At 45.5% G+C, this 26,296-nt stretch overlaps 1 protein-coding gene across 8 annotated transcripts in view; it reads left to right on the forward strand.

The window, feature by feature from the left end:
• Nucleotides 1-26,296, forward strand: part of CDH23 (cadherin related 23) — a 433,102-nt gene that overhangs the window by 270,636 nt on the left and 136,170 nt on the right. For all 8 annotated transcript variants that reach the window (XR_006345354.1, XM_043925746.1, XM_043925738.1 and 5 more), the window contains one exon: nucleotides 12,101-12,165. Coding sequence is in view for 7 of the 8 variants with exons in the window: in XM_043925746.1 (XP_043781681.1) it covers nucleotides 12,101-12,165 (65 nt within the window). In the remaining variant the exon portion in view is untranslated. The remainder of the gene's footprint in view (nucleotides 1-12,100; nucleotides 12,166-26,296) is intronic.

Raw genomic sequence — 26,296 nt, forward strand, 5'->3', positions numbered from 1 at the left:
CAGCCACAGTGTCTGTCCCCATATCTCTCTGGCACTCTCCTCTTCTCATCCTCTACCACATAATCCCATCTTGATAACTGGCCTCAAGTCCCTTCTGATTGTGAGGATCATGTTCACCCCCAGTCACCCTCCCACATCCCTGGGGAAATGACTTTCTGCATTCCAGTCTTCCTTGTTTGAAGGGGTCTGATGAGTTTTTTTTTAAAAAGGAACTCAGTTGAGTCTTCCTTAAGCCTGAGGGCATAAAAAAATGGACAGCATTGTAGAAGAGTGAGGAGTGGGATTTCTTTGCTCTTTGATTTGTGTGTGCAAGTGTCAGACAGATTGAAGGTTCGAGTGCCCCCCCTCTCGATGACCAACTGCAAGACCCGCTGTCCCTGAGCCTCTGGCCACTGTGAGTGCCAAGAGGACTGGGGCATCACCGTGGCATCACTGGGGCATCACTGAGCTCACCGTGGGTGCCCAGCATCCAGCCTGAGGCTTGTGTCTGAGGCCTGGCTCCCCAGAAGCCAACTCTGAGACAGGGACATGAAGACAGGCAGTTTACTTGGGAAGTGACCCCAGGAAACTCAGATGGGAGTAGGAAGTGAGACGAGGTCACTCAAGATGACACCGTGAAGCTTGTGGGGCTCCTGGAGTGCCATCCTCTGGGAAATCAGTTGGAAGGTTATGCCTGAGCTATCCGAGCTCAGGACAAGGAGGCTAGGTTATGGGTCCAGTGGGTCCTAGCCCCATTTGAGTGGGGGCAGCTTCTGGGGAATGTAGCCACCCCATCTTTCCAACTGCTCCCTTGAGAAGAAAGTCCATAGGCCAAGAGAGGCACAGGCGCTTCCCCTAAAGCAGCCCCTGGCACCTGGAAGTGGGCACAGGGGCTTGTGTGTGGTGCTGGAAGCTTCTACTTCAGCTGAGCACTTTCCCTAAAATGAGGGTAGAATTAACTCACAGAGTAGGAGCAGCAATGAAATGTGCTAATATTTGTAGATTTCTTGGAATAAATCCTAGAGCCTGGTAAGGACTAAGCAAGAGTGAGCTGCTATTTCTATTTTTGCAATCATATCAGCTGGAATTGCTTCATCTGTAAAATGGGATTGTGACCCCATCTTGCTGGTGGCTTTAAGGATTAGGGCCAAATCATGTCACGTTTCTCACACGGGGCCAGGTCCAGAGCTGATACTCAGCAGGGCAGTGATGGCAGTTATCCCCCTGCCTCCATGGGGCCCCCCACACCTGTTCTCCAGACCAACATGGCATCTCCTCAGCAGGAGGCCTGGGGACCACCAGGTACCGTCAGGCATGAGGCGCAGGCAGCCGTGGCCACCCTGACAGCCCTTGACATCCTGTAATTGCTTTCCCATGACGACTTCTTTAAGCACAGAGCCTCTGGCCAGAGCAATTTGCTCCCCATCAGTTTCTATTTCCAGGTTTTAAAATAAAATAAAGAGAAATAAGGAAGGGGTGGAGGAGCCCAAGAACAACACCATGTCTTCAGTAACAAGCAAGCTGAGGACCCCACAACTTAAGCACGCTTGTCAGACCATTCTTAGCTTTCATTCCTCCTCCCCCTGCTGCAGATTGACACAGTAGTAGGCGGGGCTTGGGTCTGGCCCCTGCTGGAGCTCCCCTCCGACGGAGCTCAGTGCCGCCTCCCTTCTCCTCCTCCAGCCACTGCAGGCACAGCCCAGGTGGAAGGGCTGGCTGAGAGAGGGCTCAGCAGGAGCAGGTGTGCTGAGGACCAGAAAGAGTGAATAGTTAGAATTGTGCATGGAAAGATGAGTCCTGGCTCCACTTGGACAGCAGGTTCCTATGCACCAGACACTGGTCTAAGGCACCCTCTGTGGTGTACCTTCTAAAATCCCCACACCAATCCCATGAGGCAGGTACTGTCATTAGCCCCATTTTACAGATGAGAAACTGAGGATTAGAGTGGATGTGACCGTGGTTGTTGGCAAACAGGCCAGGAGAGGAAGTTAGAGGCCACAGAGGCTGGCCCGCATCAGGCCTCAGGGGTGCTACAAGCAGTTTGGACTGTCTTCAGTGCCCTGGGAGCCTTCTAAGCTGAAGAATGGTGTCCCATGTGGCCCGATGCTCCGTCTGGCTCTGGTGGAGGATGGCTGCTATGCCAGAGGAGAAGCAGGCGGACGGTCAGGAGACTCTGCAGCACGTGGGCCGAGAAGCCAGGATCTTCCTCAGAGTCCCACAGCTGATGTTTGAGCAGAAGCTGAACCAGAACCCAGATCTCGCCCTCCCCTTTTGGAGGGGTTTTCACGACCCTGCACAGAGCCACAGGTCCTTTTGAGGGCCTTGGTGCCGGCCTCCCAAGAAGAAAGACATTTCTCACCCTCCAGCAGGCAGCGCAGAGGGGCTCTGCCCACGTCCCGCTGGCTGTTGACTCCCGTAGGGAAGGTGGGACTGAGAGATGCCGAGGCCTTCTCTGCGCTCAGTGCTAGGACCGCGAGTGGTGCAGCATGGGCATGCGCCAGGGAGTGATGGCCGTCCGCCCTCGGTCCACCACCCACCGGGTCCCCACCCTCTCCTAACTGCCCTCCCACTCGGCGACTCACCTGACCATGGGCTCTGAGCCTCTGTCCCCAGCCTCCCAGTAGCACTCTTTTGTCCTAAAGCCTCCTCACACGCAGAAGGCCAAGAGCAGGCCCCGGGGACTTTCTTCCCATGACCCACAGCCTCCCCGGGATCTCTCCCGCACCCTCTCGCTCACTCCCTAGTCCACTGCCCACCTGCAGCACTCACCTTCTTACCCTACACCAAGTCCAGTGGGAGGCCTTTCCTTACAGCTTCTGTCATTTCTTCTCCCAGGAGTGTGGCGCCCCACCCTCAGGCCAAGAACCCCCAGGAAGGTGCTCACAGGAGCAACTTCCAGCCAAACCTCGTTTGCCCACCTCTCACCATGCCCTCACCCGCGAGCGCTGGCTTCCTTCTTGGATCAGATAGCTTCCTTCTGAGATGACGCAGAAATGACACACCAAGCATTTCCCCGGAAGTGGGAGCAGACCAGACGATATTTCCTGGCCACAGGCTTCGTATCCTACAGAGAAGCTGAAATCCTCGTCCACAGCCCCATGGGAGGGAGCGTGGCAGCAGGGGAGAGGACCAGGCCCCGTGGGCCTACTCAGGCCGCGTGGAGGCCACCCCAGCCTCTGGGATACTGGGCTCCTCCAGTGGAGTCCCTCCCTGCCTCACGCAGCAGCACCGCCCAGCCAGCCCCCCCAGCCCCGCCCCACAAGCTTGCAAGAGTGCAGTTAATCTTATATAGTTTAAAGAGTTATTCAGAGGGGCTCAGTGAATGATAAATGTGGAAAGCATTACCAGTGAAGCACCGGGGCTCCGTGGAGCTGTTTAAAAATGCATTCTCCCATGTAAATTTCTGCTCCATCAATCCTTGTGACATGTCAAACATTGCTATTGTTTCCTGAACAAATTGTACTGTGTGCCCTTCTCTGCAGATTTGTGCACAGGAGCAGAACTGCTCGCCGGTGCCCGCTGCCTGCCACGGCTGCCGGGACCCGGGGCTGCTGGGGAGGCAGCTGGGCCCGCCTTGCTTCAGAGCAGAAGCCCATGCAGGGCATCCGGGCAAGCGTGCGTGACGGGAGTGCGGACGCTGGTGGGGAGTGATTGAGTGTGTGCCTGCCGGCTGCCGGCCCCAGGGAGAGGCGCACAGGTGGCTGGGGAAGGGGTGTGGAGGGGCCACAGGGGCTGAGGCTGGGGTCAGGGTAGGGGTGGCTCGAGACTGAGGGTGGGTGCAGATGTTCATGTGTTGGCGTATGTGAGTATGTGGCAGGACGTGTTCCACCTGAGCCAGACAGGTGTATCTGAGAGTATGTGAGGGCGGGAGTGGGACAGGGAGGTATGGGGGGCTGCCCGAGACTCAGGGCGGAAGAGAGAGAGGGTGTGTGGCGAGGAGTGTGTGCATGTGTGTGTAGAGAAGAGAGAGCAAGGTAGAGGAGAGACGGCATAGGATGGATGAGAGAAGACACAAGAGCAGGACTTTCTGGCTATAAAGAAGGGCAGAGGGTGTTTAGAAACAAGAGAGAGAAGGGCGTCTGCCAGAGGGAGGGGACCAGGGTATCAGAGTGCAGCAGCTTCTGTTGAGTAGAAGCTCAGTAGTTAGAGGCAGACCCGAGGAGGCCCAAGAAGGTGGGAGTCAGGTAGGAGCATAAGGCCCAGCATCAGTGGATGGGCGTCTGCAACGTCATGACAAGGGATGACAGGATGGTTTGGGGACCCATGGAAATGGTATCAGTGAAGCAAATAGCCTGCAAGGGAGGCCCCTGGCCCAGGGTAAATGAATAGAAGAGGGTGAGAGATGGCGTCTGCTCACTGTCAGTCAGGAGGGAGCTTTGGGGAAGAGACAAGAGGACCTGACCACTGTTGACATGGCAGGTCCCCAGGAGTGGGGGTGAGATGCTGTGATGGGCATCAGAAGGCAGGGAGCTGGACTGAGTATAGAGCCCTGCCATCCAAATTGAAGGAAGAGCTATATCCCCAGGGTGCTAGGGGAAAGCCCTGTGCAAGTCAGCAGGGTGCCCACGGCCAGCCAGGCTGCCCCGGTCTTTAGCAGATGGCAGCCTCCCCGAGTCTAGGCCCTGAGCCACCTGTACACACCAAGAGTACAAGCTTGGGTGGGAGGAGATGGAGGGGGGACTTGCTTTGAGGGCCAGGTGTCTTGGCTGAGGAAACCACAGCCAGAAACTCCTGTGTCCTCTGCGAAGGGCACAACCAGAATTGCTGGAGCCCACGCACTCCAGGCAGAGGCTGGAGGCAGAGCCTCTGTGACAAGAAGGAAAAGACTGCCTGTGGGAGCCTCATCTACAGGGTGAGGACAGTGACCTGGTAGGCACACACTGGATCCCTTGGCTGAGCTCTCAAACTGCAGGACGCCTCTCCCCTGGCCCCACCAACAGGGGGACAGGGTGCAGGAGAGGGGAGTGGTTGAGAGCACCTGTCTTGCAGTTGACTATATTGGGTTCATGTCCTGGTACTGTTTGACCTTGGGCAAGTTGACCGACCTTTCTGAGCCTCAGTTCCTTCCATCTGTGAGGGAGAAATAATATTGGTGCTGGTCCCATAGGACTCTGAGGAAGATAGAATGAAATAAAGCATGAGAAATGCCGGGCACAGCTCCTGACACACAGTGCTCAAAGGGAAATGGCAGGGGGTCCTTTGCCCCCCACCCCACCCTAGAGCCAGGGGAGAGTTGAATGTTTCTGCCACAGTCTGGCCCATCTGGGGATGGCTGTTCCCCTGCTGCAGGTTCACCTTGTCTTAACCTTTGGAATTTTCCCCCCCGTGTATTTATTTTTTCTCCTTTTTGTCAGCAGAAGAAAATTACACTTCTGCCAGCATTGTCCATCATGGAAATAAGCACTCTTGGATGCAATTATAAAGACCCAAATGAGGGAATTAGTTTTGCTAGTAATGCCAGTGTTGGGGAGAACTGGAGGAGATGCCTTATAAATCAGGCGCTGGGCAGCAGCCAGTCCCAGCCACACCCTGTCCCTCAAACTGACCATAGGGACAGATGCTGACCTGCGGTGGTCTTCCTGGGCTGCAGACGCTTCTGCTGGGGGAGGCAGAGACAGTCTGAGCCGCCTCCAGGCCTCAGTGAGAGCAGTTCTCACCAGGACCTCCCGGGCTTCTCGGTGTCTAGCCATGACTGTCCTGTGGACCCACGTCTACTTTGCCAAGGATCCTCTCACAGACAAATCGATCTAAACTGGCAACCCCAGTCACCTGCTAGCCCATCTTCTGTATTTCCCCAGCGTTCCTGCCACTGTCTGTTATTTAGCTACTTCTCTCCTCCGTTATTGTCTGTCTCTGCTTTCTGATTGTAAGTCACATTCCAGCAAGGGCGTTGTCATGCTTATGACTGTGGCCTAAGAGCCTGGCACGGTAGCTGGCACATTGGAGATGTCAGAAAGTGTGTACTGAGTACGTGACTGAGCTCAAGTCTGGTCATCATCTTGGTGGAGGTTGTTTCTGAGGTGTGCCAGGTGCCCCCCATCTGCCCCCCAGACCCACTGAGCCCTTCTCACCTGCTCTGCACGTGCCGCAGGCTGACTGCGAGGGCCGTTCACTGAGTGCTCGCCCCCAGCCCGCTTGCCTCTGGGGTTTGGTCCGTACAGAGCTTGGACAAGAGAGCTGAGCTTGGGAGACTCACTGGAGATGCTTTATGAACCCCACCTCTGCCTCCTGGGCCACCCAAGGAGCCCCTGCTCTGCTGATGGGGAGCATTAGCCCCCCAAGAAGGAAGGCCAAGCTAGCCCTCAGTGTCTGGTGATGAAAATTCCAGACTACTAAATTTGGCAAAGATTTTGAGCCCTGTGCCAGGCACACCAGGGGATACAGAAATAAGGTACAGACTTGTCTGTCAAGGGGAGGGAATGGGACACACAGAGGCAGATTTCAGGAATGGCAGACTGTTCCCAAACCGGTCCAGCTAGGGGCTCTCAGGCCAAGAACAGCGAGCAGCCAGGGGGCTCCCTAAGGGAGGGGGCACTAGGGGTGGGCCCTTACGGGGGGCCAGAGTGTGGACAGCAGTTATGGATGACCAGGCAGTAGGGTGGTTTGGGTGCATCAGGGAGACCTGGATACAGAATCACCAAGGCCAGGTGGACTCTGCAGAGCCTTGCTGCCATGGTCCCCAGGTTTTGCCATCTGATCCCTGGGCCTCTTGTGAGCGTCTTGGCAAGTGGCACAATGTGCTAGTATGTACCTGTGGATGAGACTCTAGCCCAGGTGGGATAGCAGCGGGGACACACAGGCGTCAGAGGGAGGGCCAGGAGCACAGCTCAGGGACCCACCTGGAACCCTGGTTCCACATTTCTTAGAGTCACCAGGTACAGTATGAGAGCCACCCATCCTGGCCATCCCCTTCCCCCATCCTTGCAGCCCTCTGACTGGCCTGCGAGACCCCGGGGATGACCCTTTAGGGAAACAGAGCGTTCCCAGACCGTGGCAGGAGGGACAGGGTATTCATGGCCTGAGAAGGACATTTGTTCTCTCTGCACTGTCCCCTGGTCACTCCTCAAACCCACCTTAAAGGGGAGCCAGTGGTCACTGTCTGGCACCTAATTTATCTGTTGATCTTTCCATTGCTCAGGCACACAGTGAGGTCTGGGAAGGAGGTGGTTGTGAGAAGTACGGTGACCAGCAGTAAGGGCCCGGGACAGTGCCCTGCCTGCCCGGGACAGGCTGCAGGCGGGCAGCAGAACAGGCAGGACTGAGCTGCCCCCTGGCCTCCACAGGATGGAGCTCCCAGGGCCTGTCCCACAAGGTGCTAAATGGTTTTCAGCACAGGGATTTGGAAGCCGGCTCTGTTGCTTAGCAGCTGTGACATCTTGGGCAAGTTCCTTATCATCCTGTCTCTTTCCTTGTTTGTTAAAGACAGGATTCGAGGGCTATTTAAGCACCTACCATGTATGGTTATGGTCAGAATGAAACAATCTGCTGTTGGGACTTTGGCACATTGAAACATGTGCCATTGGGAACAGTCTGCCGTTCCTGAAATCCGCCTGTGTGTGCCCCGTTCCCTCCCCTTGACAGACAAGTCTGTACCTTATTTCTGTATCCCCTGGTGTGCCTTGCACAGGGCTCAAAATCTTTTTTGAGTTAAGTGTGTAGTATACCTTAACCTGTGTGGTGTGTATGTGGATGCAGGTGTAGTTACAGATGACGGAGATCCGAGCTTTCCTGAGCCCTCCTTATGTCCAGGCCCCACACCCCTACCCTAGCACAGCTTCAGCCCTCTGTGCAGTCAGGGCTGGGAATGTCTCCGGCAGGGTGGAGCCCTGACCCAACCTTGGGGAGCAGGAGGACATGTCAGGTCCTACCTGAGGCCGGAGCTGGCAGCAAGGCCAGAGTGCAGGGCTAAGAATGAATGTAAAGGAGAGTCTACAGCAGGGCTGCCTAGTGGTCTAATTTGCTACCTTGTCCTGGGCACAGGGCCCCTAACTGGCCCCACTGCAGCCTGGCCCTGGCTCGAGCACCCCAGCCAGGCCCTCCCTCTGTGTCGGTCCCGGCTGCCCCCACCCTGGCAGGCGCACAGAAGCAGCTTTTCGTCTTCATATTATTCTGCTTCATGCACTTGAAAAATGAAAGTTCTCCCTCTCCTCTTCACCAGGCATACATATTTCATACAGTCATTAGACGGTGGCAGTAAAGGACTCACAAATCTTCCCTGGTCAGCATCGGCGGCCTGGGCAGGCAGCAAGAGGCCCCCCAGGAAAGAGGTCACCGTGGGAACCACGGCTATGCTCAGCCCACTCGGGGAGGGAGTGGGGACTCAGAGGGGTGGTAGAGGCCAGTGTCGGCCTGAGACAGAAGACAGTCCCATCTTATCCCCAGGGGCTTGTCACCTCATTTCCCTGAGCCTCAGGGTGAAGGGGACAGCATGGGGGACCTCAGGGGCCCTCCCCACTCTAGCAGGCCAAGTGCAGTTCCATAGGACACACCGATGTGAAGGGCTTCTCGGCAGGGTCCTGATGTGACCTTCAGGGGCAGGAAATGCCCACTCTGCTGACCCCTCTGCACCTCTGAGCCTCTCCCCTCCTTTTCCCTCTCCTCTTTGCCCCTCCCTTTTCCTTAGAATCCTCTCTTCTCCTCACCTTTGCCCCCATCTCTCCACCACTCCCTTCTTGCTAGAATTGATTCACTCATTTTCCAAGCATTTGTGAAGCATCTGCTGGGTGCTGGCACCATCCAAGCTGGGAGGTGAGCCAGGCAGATGCGGCTCTGCCCCCCTTGCTTCCCGAGACCCTTTCCTTTGATAAATGAGAATGCCGAGACCCCAGGGGATTGCTGTTTGGTCACACAATGACCTCGGCTGTTAACTCTGACCTGGAAGTAGGGTCTCTCCATTACACTGACCCCTCGCCAAGGGGCTTGATGGCATCTGATCGTCTCCTCCCCAGACCAGGCTACAGTTATTATGGTCTGTAATACCATACATGGTGGTTGATTGTTTGTTGGTGGAACCGGAGAGGCTTATGGGCACCTCCCCCACTTCTCTGGCCCCTGAGAGGGGAGATGATAGATGGGCTTGTGATGAGGGGTAGTATTCTCTCTCCTGGAATAACCAGGCGCCTCTCCGTCTGAGAACAGGTTCTCTTCTTGGTTTAGAAGCAAGAACACATTGAGGTGAAGGGTGTGGCAAGCTGATACTGGGTTCAGATCCTAACTCTGCAATTTTTTGAGCTGAGCAGCCTCAAATAAGCTGTTTACCCTTTCTGTGCCTCAGTTTCCCCATCTGTAAACAGGGGGTAGTACTAATAGTAGCACCTCCCAGGCGTGCTGCAATCAGTGGGGTTGCAAAGAGTCAGACGTGACTGAGCGATTGAACAGCAACAGCAGAGAGTCATTATGAAGATAAAATACATGACAAGTTCGAGGAGCTGGTAAAGGCAGTTGCCGAGTGTCTCAGGCAGAGGGGAGGGTCTGCCCAGGAATCAGTCTTGGGTTGGAGAGTGGGTTACATAGCTTGGCATTTATGTTTCCACTTATTTGACCTGCGTCCCCTGAGAACCTGGGATGTGCTCAGAGCCTGGCCAGGGCAGTGAGAGGACAGAGGCCCACAGTCTGCTCAGCACAGTGGCAACACTAAGTGGAAATTGGGTACAGAAGGCTGTCCTACAAAAGCAGGCTGCCCACAGCCCCTGGAAATGGCTTCCTTCTGGATAACCAAGTCTTCCAGAAAACTAAGATTTTAACCCTTTGAGTATAAACATATTTTTTTCCATTTAAATCATTTGAAATAGAAATATATCATTTACTTCTCTGCCTTCCTGAACTGAACATACTGAACACAAATGAGCATTTTCTTGAAAATTCAGGTTTTCATAAAGCACACAGAAGTAATAGATTTCACAGAACCTAGGAATTGTAAAAGGAATCTCAAAAAATATTTAGTACCAAGGTATTGAGTGAGAGGGAAATAGGGAGATACTGATAAATGGGTACAAATGTTCAGTTTTAAGATGAGTAAGATCTGAGGATCTAATGTATAACGTGGTGGCTATAGTAGATAACGGTGTGTTGTACAATTGAAATTTGCTGAGAGAGTAGAATTTAAGTGTTCTCCCCAAACGGGGGGAAAAAAGGGAAATCTGTAAGGTTATAGGTAGTTAATTAACTCAATAGTGGGAATCCTTTCCATTGTCTGTTATACTTCAATGTAATATCAGGGCTTCCCTGATGGCTCAGATGTTAAAGAATCTGCCTGCGTTGCAGGAAACCTGGGTTTGATCCCTGGGTCAGGAAGATCCCCTAGAGAAGGGAATGGCCACCTACTCCAGTATTCTTGCCTGAAGAATTCCATGGACAGAGGAGCCTGGAAGGCTATAATCCATGGGATCACAAAGAGTCAGACATGATTGAGTGACTAACACTTTCACAATATAACATATTATCATAGCTTATGTGTAATGAAGTTATAAAATAATTTTCATTAATTACACCTCAGAACTAAAAAATAAATATATTGAAACATATTTTTAGCAACAGAACCTTTATCCAATTGTGATCTTATCAAGATGCTGTGAGTGAAAACCAGATGAGCCCAAGCTCAGCCCAAGGCCTTTCTCTCCTGGTCTGGTGTCAGGAAGGAGTTTGCCCAGCTCTAGGGCAGTGGCCTGGGAGGGAGCAGAGGTCATGGTGCCTGGTATGGAGTATGTGTTTACTAAGTAACTACTAAATAAACACTTGAATGGTGTCACTTAGGCTGCACTGTGGATGTAACCACACCAGGGGCGATGCAGAAGCCCAGAAATCCCAGCCACAAAAGCCAAACCTCCGTTGTAACTACCATCATCCTGAGAAGGGAGGGGATGGTGAGGGTCAGGTGGCCTAAAGAAAGGAACCCTGGACTCAGAGTAGGGAATCCCAGCTACTGCCCAACTATGCTTGAACCTCCTGATGACCTAGAGTGGTGGCAGGGTTACACTGGACCTCACTGTGTTCTGGGCCTGTTTTATAATCTGTGTGATGGGTAGAAATGTGTATCTTTTTCCACATGTTGTGACAGTTGTGAGGATAAAATGAGTAATAATAAACATGGGTGGCCCTTGACAATATAAAGTGTTTGATAGCAGTGTAGGCTGGCAGTGGTCACCATTATTGCCATCATCATTAGGCATAAGGCAGGTCACTCTCCCTCCAGTCTCTCTTGACTGTGAGTGACAGAAATCCAACTTGGACCAGCCTGGATAAAACAGATCTTCTTGGGCTCACACACCAAACTGAGGTGGGAAGGGGTGTCAGATTCAGGACTCTAGAACTACCAAGATCAGCCCTTGTTTTCATCCTCTGTCATATCCAGCAGCTCCCAGTTCACCCTCCTTCCAGCTCCACTGCCCCAGAGGACAGTTTTTATCCCCAGCAGCAATAAGAAGAATCCCAGGGAAGGATTCTGATAGGCCCCAGCTGTGGTCAAGGACCACTCCCTGAGGTCATGGGCAGAGCAGTCCCTACTCAGACCACTTGTTGGAGCAGAGACAGATGCCAAAGAAGATGGGTGGGGGGTTGGGCGGCAGACTGCTTCCAGCAGAAGAGGTTGCCAGCCAGATGACAGTCTGCCCGATGCGTGCAGTGGATTATTCCCAGGGTTAAAGGAGGGGGAACACCAGAAATCTCCCCACAGGGCCTCCCCCACTGGGTAGCACATCTGACTTGGAGGTTTGGGTGGCTGGAGGAGTCACTGAAGGAAGCCACCGGATGGTTGAACCCACCCTCACTTCTGAGATATTTTGCTAACCTACAAGTTGTGACCCCATGCCACTGGTCCAGGGTCTGTCTCCATAGGTCCAAGCCCTGTGAGCATCTGCAGAGAATGTCTGACATCAGTCCAGAAGGGTGATTTCCCAAAGTTAGAGATCTAGGGAGAAGACCGATCCTCTGGAACTGTGCACTCCAGGATTAAATCTCCATTTGTGATGCTGAAAACCTTATTAAACCACGTGGCTCTAGAAAATTCTGCCTGAGCCTGAGGAACCGTATGGGGGAAGCATGGATTCCCTGTGGACATTTCCTGATGACACTGGGAGCCTCAGCTGGTTCAGGCTGTAATGACTTCTTGTTCTTACCGTTTCAGGCAACAGACAATGATGTGGGCACCTTTGGGGAGGTCAACTACTTCTTCAGCGATGACCCTGACCGGTGAGTCCCCCCGCAACCCCCCACAGTGGCCCACTGCCACTCACCTGGTCCAGGACACTTCTTGGTGCCCAGAAGAAGAGCTGTGCCCCTGTGGCCAGGGAACTGGGCTGGGAGTCAGAACTCATGGGCACTGCCTCTGGTCTGACCCTGGTTGTGATACAGTGTTGCTCACATCCCCAAAACTCTCTGGGGCATAGTTTCTCTGACCCCCCCAAAAACAGATTTTAGTTTGAGGAATGAAGAAGCTTTTTTTTTCTTTTACTTTCTTTTTTTTATAATTTGCCTGATATCTTTATTTTACAAGGAGGACATTTAAGCCAACGTAGAAAAATAACCATTTTAACAAACTTTTTCCTCTCCTTTCCTTCTGTTGTTGAAAAATGAAAACCAAATAACAGATTTTCCCTTTTGCTTTAGTTTCTAAAAATCTTAGAGTGCAATTGTCCACACATTTTTTTTAACTCTTCAATACTTTGTTTTAATTTTTCATCTTATACTGGGGTATAGTTGATGAGCTTCCCTGGTGGTTCAGACAGGAAAGAGTCTGCCTGCAATGCTGGAGACCCAGTCCCTTGGTTGGGAAGATCTCCTGGAGAAGGAAATGGCAACCCACTCCTGTATTCTTGCCTGGAGAATCCCACAGACAGAACCTGGCAGTTACAGTCCGTGGGGTCACAAAGACTCGGACTTGACTGGGCAACTAACACAAGGTTGACTTACAATGTGTTAGCTTCAGATGTACAGTAGAGTGATTCAGTTATGTAAATACATGTATCCATTCTTTGTCAGATTCCTTTCCCATACAGGTCATCATGGAATATTGAGTAGAGTTCCTTGTGCTGTGCAATAGGTCCTTGTTGATTTTACATACAGTGGTTTGTATGTGTTAATCCCAAACACCTAATTTATCTTTTCCCCTACTTTCCCCTTTGGCTGCCATGAGTATGTTTTTGAAGTCAGTGAGTCTGTTTCTGTTTTGTAAATAAGTTTATTTGTATTAGTGATATCACATGATGTTTGTCTTTCTCTGACTTACTTTACTTAGTTTGATAATCTTTAAGTCCATCAGTTGCCGCAAATGGCATTATTGCGTTCTTTGTTATGGCTGAATAGCATTCCATTGTATATGTATACCACATCTTCTTTATCCATTCCTCTATCAGAGGACTTTTAGATTGCCCCTATGTCTTGGCTATTGTAAATAGTTCTGCAGTGAACATTGAGGTGCATGTATCTTTTGAATTATGGTTTCTCTGGATATGTAGCCAGAAGTAGGATTGCTGGATCATATGTTAGCTCAATTTTTAGTTTTTTAAGGAACATGCATTCTATTCTCCAAAATAGTTGTACCAATTTACATTCCCACCAACAAAGGTTTTATTTTCTCCAAACCCTCTCCAGCACTGTTTATAGACTTTTTGATGATAGCCATTCTGACTGCTGTGAGGTGATACTTCATTGTAGTTTTGATTTGCATTTCTCTAATAAGTAGTGAGGTTGAGCATCTTTTCATGTGCTGTTTGGCCATCTGTATGTCCTCTTTAGAGAAAGGTCTATTTAGATCTTCTGCCCATTTTTTAATTGGGTGGTTTGAGGTTTGTTTGGTTTTTTTTTAATTGAGCTACATGAGCTGTTTGTAGATTTTGGCGATTGCTCCCTTGTCAGTCACTTACTTTGCAAATATTTTCCCCCATTCTGTGGGTTGTCTTTTCATTTTGTTTACAGTTTCCTTTACTAACCCTTTACTGTGCAAAAGCTTTTAAGTTTAATTAGATTCCATTTGTTTATTTTTGTTTGTATTTTCATTACTGTAAAGGTGGATCCAAAAGCGTTGTTGCTATGCTATACATCAAAGAGTATTCTGCCTACTTCTCTTCTTAGAGTTTTATAGTGTCCAACCTTACATTTAGGCCTTTGAACCATTTTGAATTTATTTTTGCAGGCAGTATTAGAGAATGTTCTAAATTCATTCTTTTACAAGTAATGTCCAGTTTTCCAAGAACCATTGTTGAAGAGACTGTCTTTTCTCTGTTGTATATTTTTGCATACTTTGTCAAAGATTGATTGACCATTGGTGCATGGATTGATTTCCGGGCTTTCTAGCCTGTTCCATTGATCTATATTTCTGATTTTGTGCCAGTACCATACTCTCTTGATTACTGTAGCTTTGTAGAAGAGTCTGAAGTCAAGGAACTTGATTCCTGCAGCTCCATTTTTCTTTCTCAGGATTGCTTTGGTTATTCAGGGTCTCTTGTGTCATACAACTTTAAAACATTTTCGTTCTAGTTTTGTGGGGGATAAAAGCATTGGTAATTTTTCTTTTTTAAGCATTGGTAATTTGATAGGGATTGCATTGAATTTGTAGATTGCCTTGGATAGGATAGTCAAAATTAATTCTCCAAATCCAAAAATGTGATATATCTTTCTCTCTGTATCATCTTTGATTTTTTTCATCCACATCTTATAGTTTTTAGAATACAGATCTTTTGCTTCTTTAGTAGATTTATTCCTATTTTATTCATTTTGATCTGATGATAAATGAGATTGTTTCCTTAGTTTCTCTTTCTGATTTTTTGTTGTTAGTGTATAGGAATATACTAGTGTATAGATTTCTCTGTATTAATCTAGTATATAAATTTCTCTGTATTAATTTTATATCCTGCAACTTTGCCAAATTCATTGATGAGCTCTAATAGTTTTCTGGTAGAATCTTTAGTATTTTCTGTATATATTATCATGTCATCTGCAAGACTGACAGTTTTACTTATCCAATTTGGATTCCTTTTATTTCTTCTTGTTCTCTGATTGCTGTGGCTAGGACTTCCAAAACTGTTGAATAGAAGTTATGAGAGTGGATGTCCTTGTCTTTTCCTAATCTTAGAGGAAATGCTTTCGGCTTTTCACCGGTAAGTAGGATGTTAGCTGTGGGTTTGTCATATATGGCCTTTATTATGTTGAGGTTGGTGCCCTCTTGGCCCACTTTCTGGAGAGTTTTATCGTAAATGATTGTTGAATTTTATCAAAACCTTTTTCTGTATATATTGAGATGATTGTAAGATTTTTATTCTTCAATTTGTTAATGTGGTATATCACACTATTTGCAGATATTGAAAAGTCCTAGCATCTGTGGACATAACTCCCATTTGATCATGGTATATAATCCTTTTAATGTAGTGTTTGATTCAGTTTGCTAGTATTTTCTTGAAGATTTTTGCATCCGTGTTGTTCATCAGTGATAGTGGGCTGTAATTTTCCTTTTTGTGATATCTTTTTCTGGTTTTGGGATCAGGGTGATGGTGGCTTCATGAAATGAGCTTGGGAGTTGTCCTTACTCTGCAGTTTTTCAGGAGAGTTTCAGAAGGATAAGAGGTTAACTCTTCTCTAAATGCTTGATAGAATTTGCCTGTGAAGACATCTGGTCCTGGACTTTTGCTTGCTGGAAGTTTTTAAATCAGTTTCAATTTCAGTACTTGTGATTGGTCTGTTCATATTTTCTATTTCTTCCTGGTTCAGTTTTGGGAGATAGTACCTTTCTAAGAATTTGTCCATTTCTTCTGGGCTGTCCATTTTATTGGCATATAGTTGCTTGATGTGCTCTTTTATGATCCTTTGCATTTCTGTGGTGTCAGTTGTAACTTCTTTTCATTTCTAATTTTATTGATTTGAGTTCTCTCCTTTTTTTCTTGATGAGTCTGGCTAAAGGTTTATCAATTTTGTTTTGTTTATCTTTCCAGAGAACCAGATTTTAGTTTCATTGCTCTTTTTTATTATTTTCTTTGTCTCCATATTTTTTATTTCTGCTCTGATCTTTATGATTTCTTTCCTTCTCACTTTGGGATTTGTTTGTTCTCTCTCTAGTTGCTTTAGGTGTAAGGTTCGGTTGTTTGTTTGAGATTTGTCTTGTTTCCTAAGGTGAGAGTATATTGCTACAAACTTCTCTCTCAGAACTGTTTTTGCTGCATCCCATTGGTTTTGAATCATGCTTTTGTTGTCAGTCTCTAGGTATTTTTGAAAATTTTCTCTTTGATTTCTTCAGTGATCCATTGGTTGTTTAGTAACATATTGTTTAGCCTCCACGTGTTTGTGTTTTTACAGGTTTTTTTTTTCTGTAGTTGATTATTAATCTCATAGCATTGTGATCTAAAAAGATGCTTGATATGTTTTTAACTTTCTTAAATTTACTGAGGCTCACTTTGTGGCCCAGCATGAGATCTATCCTAGAGAATGTTCCAATGTGCACTTGAGAAGAAAATGTATTCTGCTCACTTTGGATGGAATTTTCTATAAATATAAAATAAATCCATCTAGTCAATTGTGTCATTTAAGGTCTATATTTGTTCCCTTATTGATTTTCTGTCTGGATGATCTGTCCATTGATGTAAGTGGAGTGTTAAAGTTCCCCACTATTATTGTGTTACTGTCGATTTCTTCTCTTATGACTGTTAGCATTTGGCTTATGTATTGAGGTTCTCCTAGCTGGGTGCATATATATTTACAATTGTTGTATCTTCTTGAATTGATCCCTTGATCATTATGTAGTGTCCTTCTTTGTCTCTTATAACAGTCTTCATTTTAAAGTCTATTTTGTCTGATATAATTATTGCTACTCCAGCTGTCTTTTGATTTTCATTTGCATGGAATACCTTTTTCCATCCTTCCACTTTGTCTGTCTCTGTTCTTAGATCTGAAATGGGTCTCTTAGATAGCATATATGCATGCTAAGTTGCTTCAGTCATTTCCAGCTATTGTGACCTGCAGCCTGTCAGGCTCCTCTGTCCATGGGATTCTCCAGGCAAGAATTCTGGAGTGGGTTGCCATTTCCTCCTCCAGGATAGCATATGTATGGGTCTGTTTTTAGTATCCATTCAGCCAGTCTGTGTCTTTTCGTTGGAACATTTAGTCAATTTACATTTAAGATAATCTTTGATAATTATGTTCTTATTGCCATTTTGTTGATTGGGACTTGTTTCTGTAGGTTTTTTTGTTCCCTTCCTCATTTATTCTCTTTTGTGATTTGATGACTGTCCTTAGTTTCATGTGTGGATTACTTTCTTTTGTGTGTGTATCTATTGTAGATTTTTGGTTTGTGGTTACTGTGAGGTTTAGATGCAGCAATCTATATATAAACAAGATTGTTTTAAGTTTCTGGTCTCTTAATTTCAAATGCATTTCCAATGTCCTGCATTTGTCCTCTTGTCTTCTCATGCTTGCTGGTTTTGATACCATATTTGTGTGTGGGTGATTTCCTACTTTTACTGTATGTTTGTCTCTACTGGTGAGCTTTCACATTTATAATTTTCTTGTCTCTAATTATGGCCTTTTCTTCTCCACCCAGAGAAGTTCCTTTAGAATTTGTCATATAGCTGGTTTGGTGGTGCTGAATTCTTTTAGATTTTGCTTATCTGTAAAGCTTTTGATTTATCCACTGAATATGAATGAAAGCCTTACTGGGTAGAGTATTCTTAGTTATAGATTTATCCCTCTCATCATTTTAACTATATCATGCCACTCCCTTCTGTCCTGCAGAGTTTCTGCTGAAAATTCGGCTGATAATCTAATGGGTATTCCCTTATAATTTTTTTTCTCTTGCTACTTTTACTATTTTTTCTTTGTCTTTAATTTTTGTCAGTTTAATTACTATGTGTCTTGACATGTTCCTCCTTGGTCTTGTCCTATGTGGAACTCTGCATGTCCTGAACTTGAGTGTTTCCTTTCCCATGTTAGGGAAGTTTTTGGCTATAATCTCTTCAAGTATTTCTCAGCCCTTTCTCTCCCTTCAGCTGGGACTCCTAAAATCCAAATATTGGTGTGTTTAATGTTGTCCCTGAGGTCTCTGAAACTGTCCTCATTTCTTTTTATTCTTTTTTCTTTATTCTGTTCTACTGCAGTGATTTCCATCACTCTGTCTTACAGCTCTCTTATTGTTCTTCTGCCTCATTTATTTTGCTATTGATTCTTTCTAGTGTATTTTTCATTCCAGTTATTGTATTGTTCAACTCTGTTTGTTCTTTAGTACTTCTAGGTCTTTCTTAAGCATATCTTGTATCTTCTGGCTCTTTGCTTCCATTCTTTTTCCAAGGTCCTGGGGAACATCTTTGGTATCATTATTCTGAATTCTTTTTCAGAAAGATTGCCTGTCTCTGCTTCACTTAGTTGGTCTTCTGGAGTTTTATCTTGTTCTTTCATATGGAGCATATTCCTCTGCCATCTCATTTTGTCTAACTTTCTCTGTTTGTGACCTTTTTCTTCAGGCTGCAGGATTGTAAGCTTCTCTTGCTGCTGATGTCTGCCCCCTTGTGGGTGAGTTTGGTCCAGGGGCTTGTGCAGGCTTCCTGGTGGGAAAGAGGGTGCCTGCCCACTGGTTGGTACATCTGAGTCTTGTCCTCTGATGAGCAGGACCATGTTAAAGACTGTGTTTAGAGGTGGCTGTGGGATCAGGATGGCTTTAGGCAGCCTGTCTGCTGATGAATTGGGCTGTGTTCCCATCCTCTTGGTTGTTTGACCTGAGGTGTCCCAGCACTGGAGCCTGCAGGCTATTAGATAGGTAGGGCTAGGTCTCTGTGCCAAAATGGTGACTTCCAGGAGAGTTCATGCCAATGAATATTCCCTGAGCCTTCTACCTCCGGTGTCCTTGCCTCTACTGTGAGCCAGAGCCAACCTCCACCTCCCCAGGAGATCCTCCAAGACCCACAAGTAGGTCTGGACCAGGCTTCTTTGTCCAGGGTCCCAGTTCACAGGAAAGTTTGTGTGCCCCCTGCAAGAGTGGAGTCTCTATTTCCCCTAGTCCTGTGGAACTCCTGTAGTCAAGCCCCAGTGGCCTTCAAAGCCAGACGCTCTGAGGGTTCCTCCTGATGCCAGACCTCCAGGCTAGGAAGCCTGCTGTGGCGCTCAGGACTCTCACTTTTGTGGGAGTATAATTATTTTATGCAATATAATTGTTTTCCAGTTTGTGAGTCACCTGCCCAGTAGGTATGGGATTTAACTATATCATGAAAGCGCCCCTACTGCCATTGTGTTGTGGCTTGTCCACTACTTTGGATGTGAAATATCTTTTTTAATGCTGCTGCTGCTGCTAAGTCGCTTCAGTCGTGTCTGACTCTTTGCAGCCCTGCAGACTGTAGCCAGCCAGGCTCCTCTATCCATGGGAATTCTCCAGGCAAGAATACTGGAGTGGGTTGCCATGCCCTTCTCCAGGGGATCTTCTTGACCCAGGGATCAAACTCTCAAAGTGCCGCAACCATTAGGTGGGTGGGTGAGCTCACCCCCTGACCTGTGCCAGCTTTGCTCTGTCACCCACCAAGGTTCTGAGCCATCTCTTTCCCTTGTCTTCAGTTAAACTGAGCCAGGGTGAAGCCCTCTCATTTTCTACATGTTCGAAAGCCAGGTTGAATTCAGAGAGCATGTCTGTTTCTGAAAACTAAGTGTCTGATACATCTGGAAGCCCAACATAATGAGTAAGACAGTTGCTGTCAGCTTGGATTACTGGCCACAGTTCCATATAAATGACCAGGAGGAGACAGAGACCGTTTGATGTACCTAACAATCCTCAGCTACTCTCCAGATGAAAGGAAGGAACCAACAATAGGACCAGTGCACAGGATGCCCCTGTCCCTCGGGACACCCAGGTTCGTGTGGCCTTGTTCTGATCATCTTGAATTTTTCTCATCTTTTGGGCTTGGGACTTCCCTGGTCTCAGAGCCAGGACCTTCCTGGCTTGGTGGCTGGCAGCTGTGGACAAGCTCAGAGCACACAAATGTCAACTGAGAGCTCAGAGGAGGTTCCTGAGGAAATGTTTAGAGGAGGAAGATGGAAGAATGGTGTCACTGGACCTTACTGCTCCCTGGGACACATTAACCAACCACTTACTCAAGGCTCAAGTGAGCCTCAAGTACTCAAGGCTCGAGTGGAAGACATGTCCCCAAGAGAGGACCAGCCACCCCTCCCCTTGCTGGAGGCTTTGCTGCCTGTTTAAAGCATTTTGGTGCAAAACTATCTAGATGGAAGGATTTCTTTTTTAATTTCCCCAATATCTGTTGTTTTTATTGAGGTGTAATCACATGTAACATTACACTCAGGTGCACAACCTAGTGATTCAATATATATTGCAAAATGATCACTACAATTAGTCTAGTTAACATCCATCACTGTACATAGTTACAATTTTTTTCTCATGATAAGGAATCTACTCTCAGCAACTTTCAAATGTGCAATACAGTATTATTAATAGTCACCATGCTGTATATTACATCCTCATGACATTTACTTTAGAACTAGAAGTTTGAACTTTTTGACCCCCTTTACTTGTTATTCTCATCCACCACCATAAGATACCCTACCTCTAGCAACCACCAATGTTTTCTGTATTTATGAACTCTGTTTTTGTTTGTTGGCTTCCCTGGTAGCTCAGACAGTAAAGACTCCACCTGCCAATGGAAGAGACATAGGAGGCGCGAGTTCAATCCCTGAGTTGGGAATATTCCCTGGAGAAGGATATGGCAACCCATTCCAGTATTCTTGCCTGGGAAATCCCATGAACAGAGGAGCCTGGCAGTTATAGTCCATGGGGTCACAAAGAGTCAGACATGACTGAGCGACTAACTCTGTTTTAGATTGCACATATAAGCGAGATCCTATGATATTTGTCTTTCTGTTTTTTGTTTCACTTAGCATACTGCCCTCAGGAGGCCTCTTCATGTTGTCACAGATGGCAGGATTTCCTTCTTTTATGGCTGAATAATATTCCATTTTGTGTGTGTGTATGTGTGTACGTGTCTTTATCCATTTTTCTTTCATGGACACTTATATCGTTTCCATATCTTGACTATTGTGAATAATGCTGCAGTGAACGTGGGGTGCAGATATTTTTTCAAGTTAGTGTTTTTGTTTTTTTCAGATAAATGCCCAGAGGTGGAATTGCTGGATCATACGGTAGCTCCAGTTTTAGTTTTTTAAGGAACCTCCATACTGTTTTCTATAGTGGCTTCCCTAATTTATATTCCCACCAACAGTGCACAAGGGTTCCCTTTTTTCACATTCTTGCCAACACTTGTTACATCTTGGTTTTTTTGGTGATAACCATTCTGACAGGTGTGAGGTAATATCTGACTGTGTTTTGATTTGCAATTCCCTGATGATTAGTGATTTGAGCATCTTTTCATGTGCCTGCTGGCCATGTGTATATCTCCTTTGGAAAAATAGCTATTCAGAGCCTCTGTCCATTTTTAAATTAGTTTGGTTTTCTGTTTTGTGTGTGTGTGTGTGTGGTTTTTCTTTTTTTCTTTTTTTGCTGTTAAGTTATATGAGATCTTTACCTGCATATTTTGGATGTGAATGCTTTGTCAAATATATGATTTGCAAAAATATTCTATTTTGTATGTTGTCTTTTGATTTTGTTGATGGCTTCTTTTGCTGTTCACAAGCATTTTAGTTTAGTGTAGTCCCACTTGTTTGTTTATTATTTTGTTGCCTTTGCTATTTGTGTCAAGTCCAAAAAGTCATCATTAAGACTGATGCCAAGAAGCTTACTGATTAGCTTTCCTTCTAGTTTTGTGGTTTTGGGTTTTTCATAGACGTTTTTAACCTATTTTGAATTGATTTTTGTCCATGGTGTAAAATAGTAGCCTGGTTTAATTCTTCCTGTGTTTCGTTTTTATTTAATTTTTATTTTATACTAGAGTGTGGTTGCTTTACAATATTCTATTAGTTTCAGGGGTACAGCAAAGTGATTCCATTATACAAATATATATATATATATATATATATATATATATCCATTCCTTTTCAGATTCTTTTCCCATATAGCTTATTACAGAATATTGAGTAGAATTCCCTGGGCTAAAGAGTAGGTCCTTGTTGATTTTCTGTTTCATATACAGTCATGTATATATGTTAATTCCAAACTCCAATGTATCCCTTCCCTCACCCCCTGCTTTTCCCCTTTAGTAACCATAAGTTTATTTTCTAAGTCTGTGAGTCTGTTTCTGTTTTGTAAGTAAATTCATTTGTATTTTTTTTAGATTCCACATATGTGGTATCATATGATATTTGTCTTTCTCTGTTTGATTTGTTCATTTGTGTGATAATCTCTAGGTCCATCCATGTTGCTGAAAATGACATTATTGCTTTCTTTTTAATGGGTAAATAATATTCCATCGCACATATGTACCACATCTTCTTGATCCATTCCTCTATCAAAGGACATTTAAGTTGCTTCCATTTCCTGGCTACTATAAATAGTGCTGCAGTGAACACAGGGGTGCATGTATATTTTCAAATTATGGTTTTCTGCACATATATATCCAAGAGTGGAATTATTGGATCATATGGCAGCTCTATTTTTAGTTTTTTAAGGAAACTCCATAGAGTTCTCCATAGTGATTGTACCAATTTACATTCCCACCAACAGTGTAAAAAGGTTCCCTTTTCTCCACACCTTCTCCAGCAGTTATTGTTTGTAGACTTTTTGAGGATAGCCATTCTGAATGGTGTGAGGTGATACCTCATGGTAGTTTTGGTTTGCATTTCTCTGATAATTATCAGTGTTAAGCATCTTTTCGTGTGCCTCTTGGCCATCTGTATGTTTTCCTTGGAGAAGTGTTTATTTGGGTCTCATGGAAAAACCCAAACGAACTTTTTTGGCCAACCCAGTAGATGTTGGAGATTAATCCCTTGTCAGTTATATTGTTTGAAAATATTTTTCCCATATCCTGCATTCTCACACATGCTTGGTTTTGATACCATATTTGTGTGTGGATGATTTCTTACCTTTTTCTGTATATTTGTCTTTACTGGTGAGTTTTCACATTCATAAATTTTTTGTTTCTAGTTTAGACCTTTTCTGCCTAGAGAATTTCCTTTAGAATTTGTTGTAAAATGTATCTGTCAGTGCTGAACTCTCTTAACTTTCACTTGCCTGTGAAGCTTCTGATTTGTGCATTAAATCTGAATGAGAGCCTTGCTGGGTAAAGTATTCTTGGTTGTAGGTTCTTCTCTTTTAACACTTTAAATATGTTGTGCCACTCCCTCCTGGCCTGCAGAATTGCTACTGAGCAATCAGCTGATAAACTCATGAGAGTTCCCTTGTATGTTATTTGTTGCTTTTCTCTTGTTACTTTTAATATTTTTTCTTTGTTTTTAATTTTTGCCATTTTAATTACTAATGTGTCTCAGCATCTTCCTCTTTGGGTTTAAACACTCCTAAAGAGCCCCTCTTTGGAACTCTTTGTGCTTCCTAGACTTGGGTGCCTAGTTCCTTTCCCATGTTAAAGAAGCTTGCAGCTACTATCTCCTCAAATATTTCTCAGGTCACTTCTCTCTCTCCTCTTCTCTGGCTCCCCTGTCATGCAATGTTGGTACATTTAATGTTGTCCCAGAGGTCTCTTAGACTGTCTCCATTTCTTTTTAGTCCTTTTTCTTTATTCTGTTCTATAGCAGTGATTCCTACCATTCTATCTTCCATATTATCTGTATTCTGCCTCCTTTATTCTGCCATTGATTCCTTCTAGTGTGTTTTTCATTTCAGCTATTTTATTGTTCATCTGTTTGTTTGTTCTTTAGTTCTCCTAGGTCTTTGTTAAACATTTCCTATGTCTTCTTGATTTGTGGCTCCATTATTTTTCTGAGAGCTAGGAACCTCTTTACTATCATTACTCTGAGTTCTTTTTTGGGTAGATTGCCTATCTCCTGTTTACTTAGTTGTTCTTCTGGGATTTTATCTTTTTCCTTCATCTGGGACGCATTCCTCTGCTGTCTCATTTTGTCTAACTTTCTGTGATTGCGGTTTCTATTCTACAGACTGAAGGGTTGTAGTTCTTCTTGCTTCCGCCTTCTGCCCCACTGTTGGACAGGCTGTCTGAGAGGCTTGTGCAGGCTTTCTGATGGGAGCAAGTGGTTCCTGCCCACTGGCAGGTGGAGCTGGATCTTGTCCTTCTGGTGGACAGGGACATGTCAGGGGGTGTGTTTAGAGGGCAGCTGTGTGGGGCCTGAGAAAATATTTGAAGAGATAATAGCTTCAAGCTTCTTTAACACTGCTGAAAGTCATGAAGACTTTCAGCCGCCTGTATGCTAACAGGTGAGGCTGTGTCCCCACATTGCTGGTTATTTGGTCTGAGGTGTCCCAGCACTGGAACCTGCAGGCTTTTGGTTGGAGCCAGGCCTTAATGAGAAAATGGGCTGCCTCCCAATGAGTACTCCCCAGAACTGCTGCCTCCAGTTTCTTTGTCCATGCATTAAGCCACAGTTGCTCCACCTTCACAGTAGACCCTCCAATGTTCATCAGTTAATTGTTATTTTAGTGGGGTTTTTTCCATTTATTTTTATTAGTTGGAGGCTAATTACTTTACAGTATTGTAGTGGGTTTTGCCATACATTGACATGAATCAGTCATGGATTTACATGTATTCCCCATCCCGATCCCCGCTCCCACCTCCCTCTCCACCCGATCTCTCTGGGTCTTCCCAGTGCACCAGCCCCAAGCACTTGTCTCATGCATCCAACCTGGGCTGGTGATCTGTTTCACCCTTGATAATATACATGTTTTGATGCTGTTCTCTCAAAACATCCCACCTTTTCCTTCTCCCACAGAGTCCAAAAGTCTGTTCTGTACATCTGTGTCTCTTTTTCTGTTTTGCATATAGGGTTATCATTACCATCTTTCTAAATTCCATGTATATGCGTTAGTATACTGTATTGGTCTTTCTCTTTCTGGCTTACTTCACTCTGTATAATGGGATCCAGTTTCATCCATCTCATTAGAACTGATTCAAATGGATTTTAGTGTTTTTGTAAGAAGAGGTAAGGTCACATCCTTCTACTCCATTGTCATGTCTTCCAATAAGAACATTTTTTTTCTTTTCCTTATGTTTCATCTAGCTTCACTTGCTATGTATAGGGCACCTCAGGCAGACGCCTCCACCCAGCACTTCAGACCAGAGTTCCTCTGACCTATGTGTCCGCTTTTATGCCAATACCATACTGTTTTGGCTCCTGTAACTTTGTAATATAGTTTGAAATCAGGGAGTGTGATGGCTCTAACTTTGTTCTATTTTCTCAATTTTAGTTTGGCTCTGGGGTTCTGTTATGGCTCCACACAAATTTTAGGATTGTTGTTCCATTTCTGTGAAAAGTACCATTGGAATTTTGATAGAGATTGCATTGAATCTGCAGATTGCTTTAAGTAGTATGGACATTTTAGCAATATTAATTCTTTCAATCCACAAGCATGGACTATCTTTTTATTTGTCTTTTTCAGTCTCTCTCATCAATGTCATATTTTTCAGTGTATAGGTTTTTCATCTCTTTGGTTAAATTTATTCCTAGGTAGAGTTTTACTGGTTTTTTGTGCAATTGTAAGTGGGACTTTTTCTTAATTTTTCTTCCTAATAGTTCATTATTAGTATGAAGAAACAGAACAGATTTTTGTATATTGATTTTGTATCCTGCAGCTGTACCAAATTCCTTTTATTTTAACCATTTTTTGTGTGTGTGAAGTGATTTGGGTTTTCTACATATAATACCATGTCATCTGTAAGTAGTGACAATTTTACTTCTCTTCTGATTTGAATGCCTCTTTTTTTCTTGCTTAATTGTTCTAGCTAGGACTTCCAGTACTCAGTTCGGTTCAGTTCAGTCACTCAGTCGTGTCCAAATCTTTGTGACCCCATGAACCGCAGCACGCCAGGCCTCCCTGTCCATCACCAACTCCCAGAGTCTACCTAAACCCATGTCCATTGAGCTGGTCATGCCATCCAACCATCTCATCCTCTGTCGTCCCTTTATGTTGAATGATAGTGACAAAAGTGGGCATCATTATCTTGTCCCTGATCTTAGAGAAAAAGCTTCCAGATTTTCAGCATTGAGTATAATGTTAGCTGTGAGCTTGTCACATATGGCTTTTATTATCTTGAGGCACTTTTCCTCTATATCCAGTTTGTTGACAGTTGGTATCATAAATGTGTACCAAATATTTTCACATGCTTATTCTGTGCTTTTTAAGAAGATTTATTTATTATTTTCAGCTGTTCTGGGTCTTCATTGCTGCACACGGGCTTTCTCTAGTTGTGGTGAGCAGGAGCTACTCTTCATTGCGGTGCATGGGCTTCTTGTTGCAGTGGCTTCTCTTATTGCAGGGCAT

Source organism: Cervus elaphus, chromosome 15 (genome assembly GCF_910594005.1).
Source record: "Cervus elaphus chromosome 15, mCerEla1.1, whole genome shotgun sequence".
Lineage (NCBI taxonomy): Eukaryota > Metazoa > Chordata > Mammalia > Artiodactyla > Cervidae > Cervus > Cervus elaphus.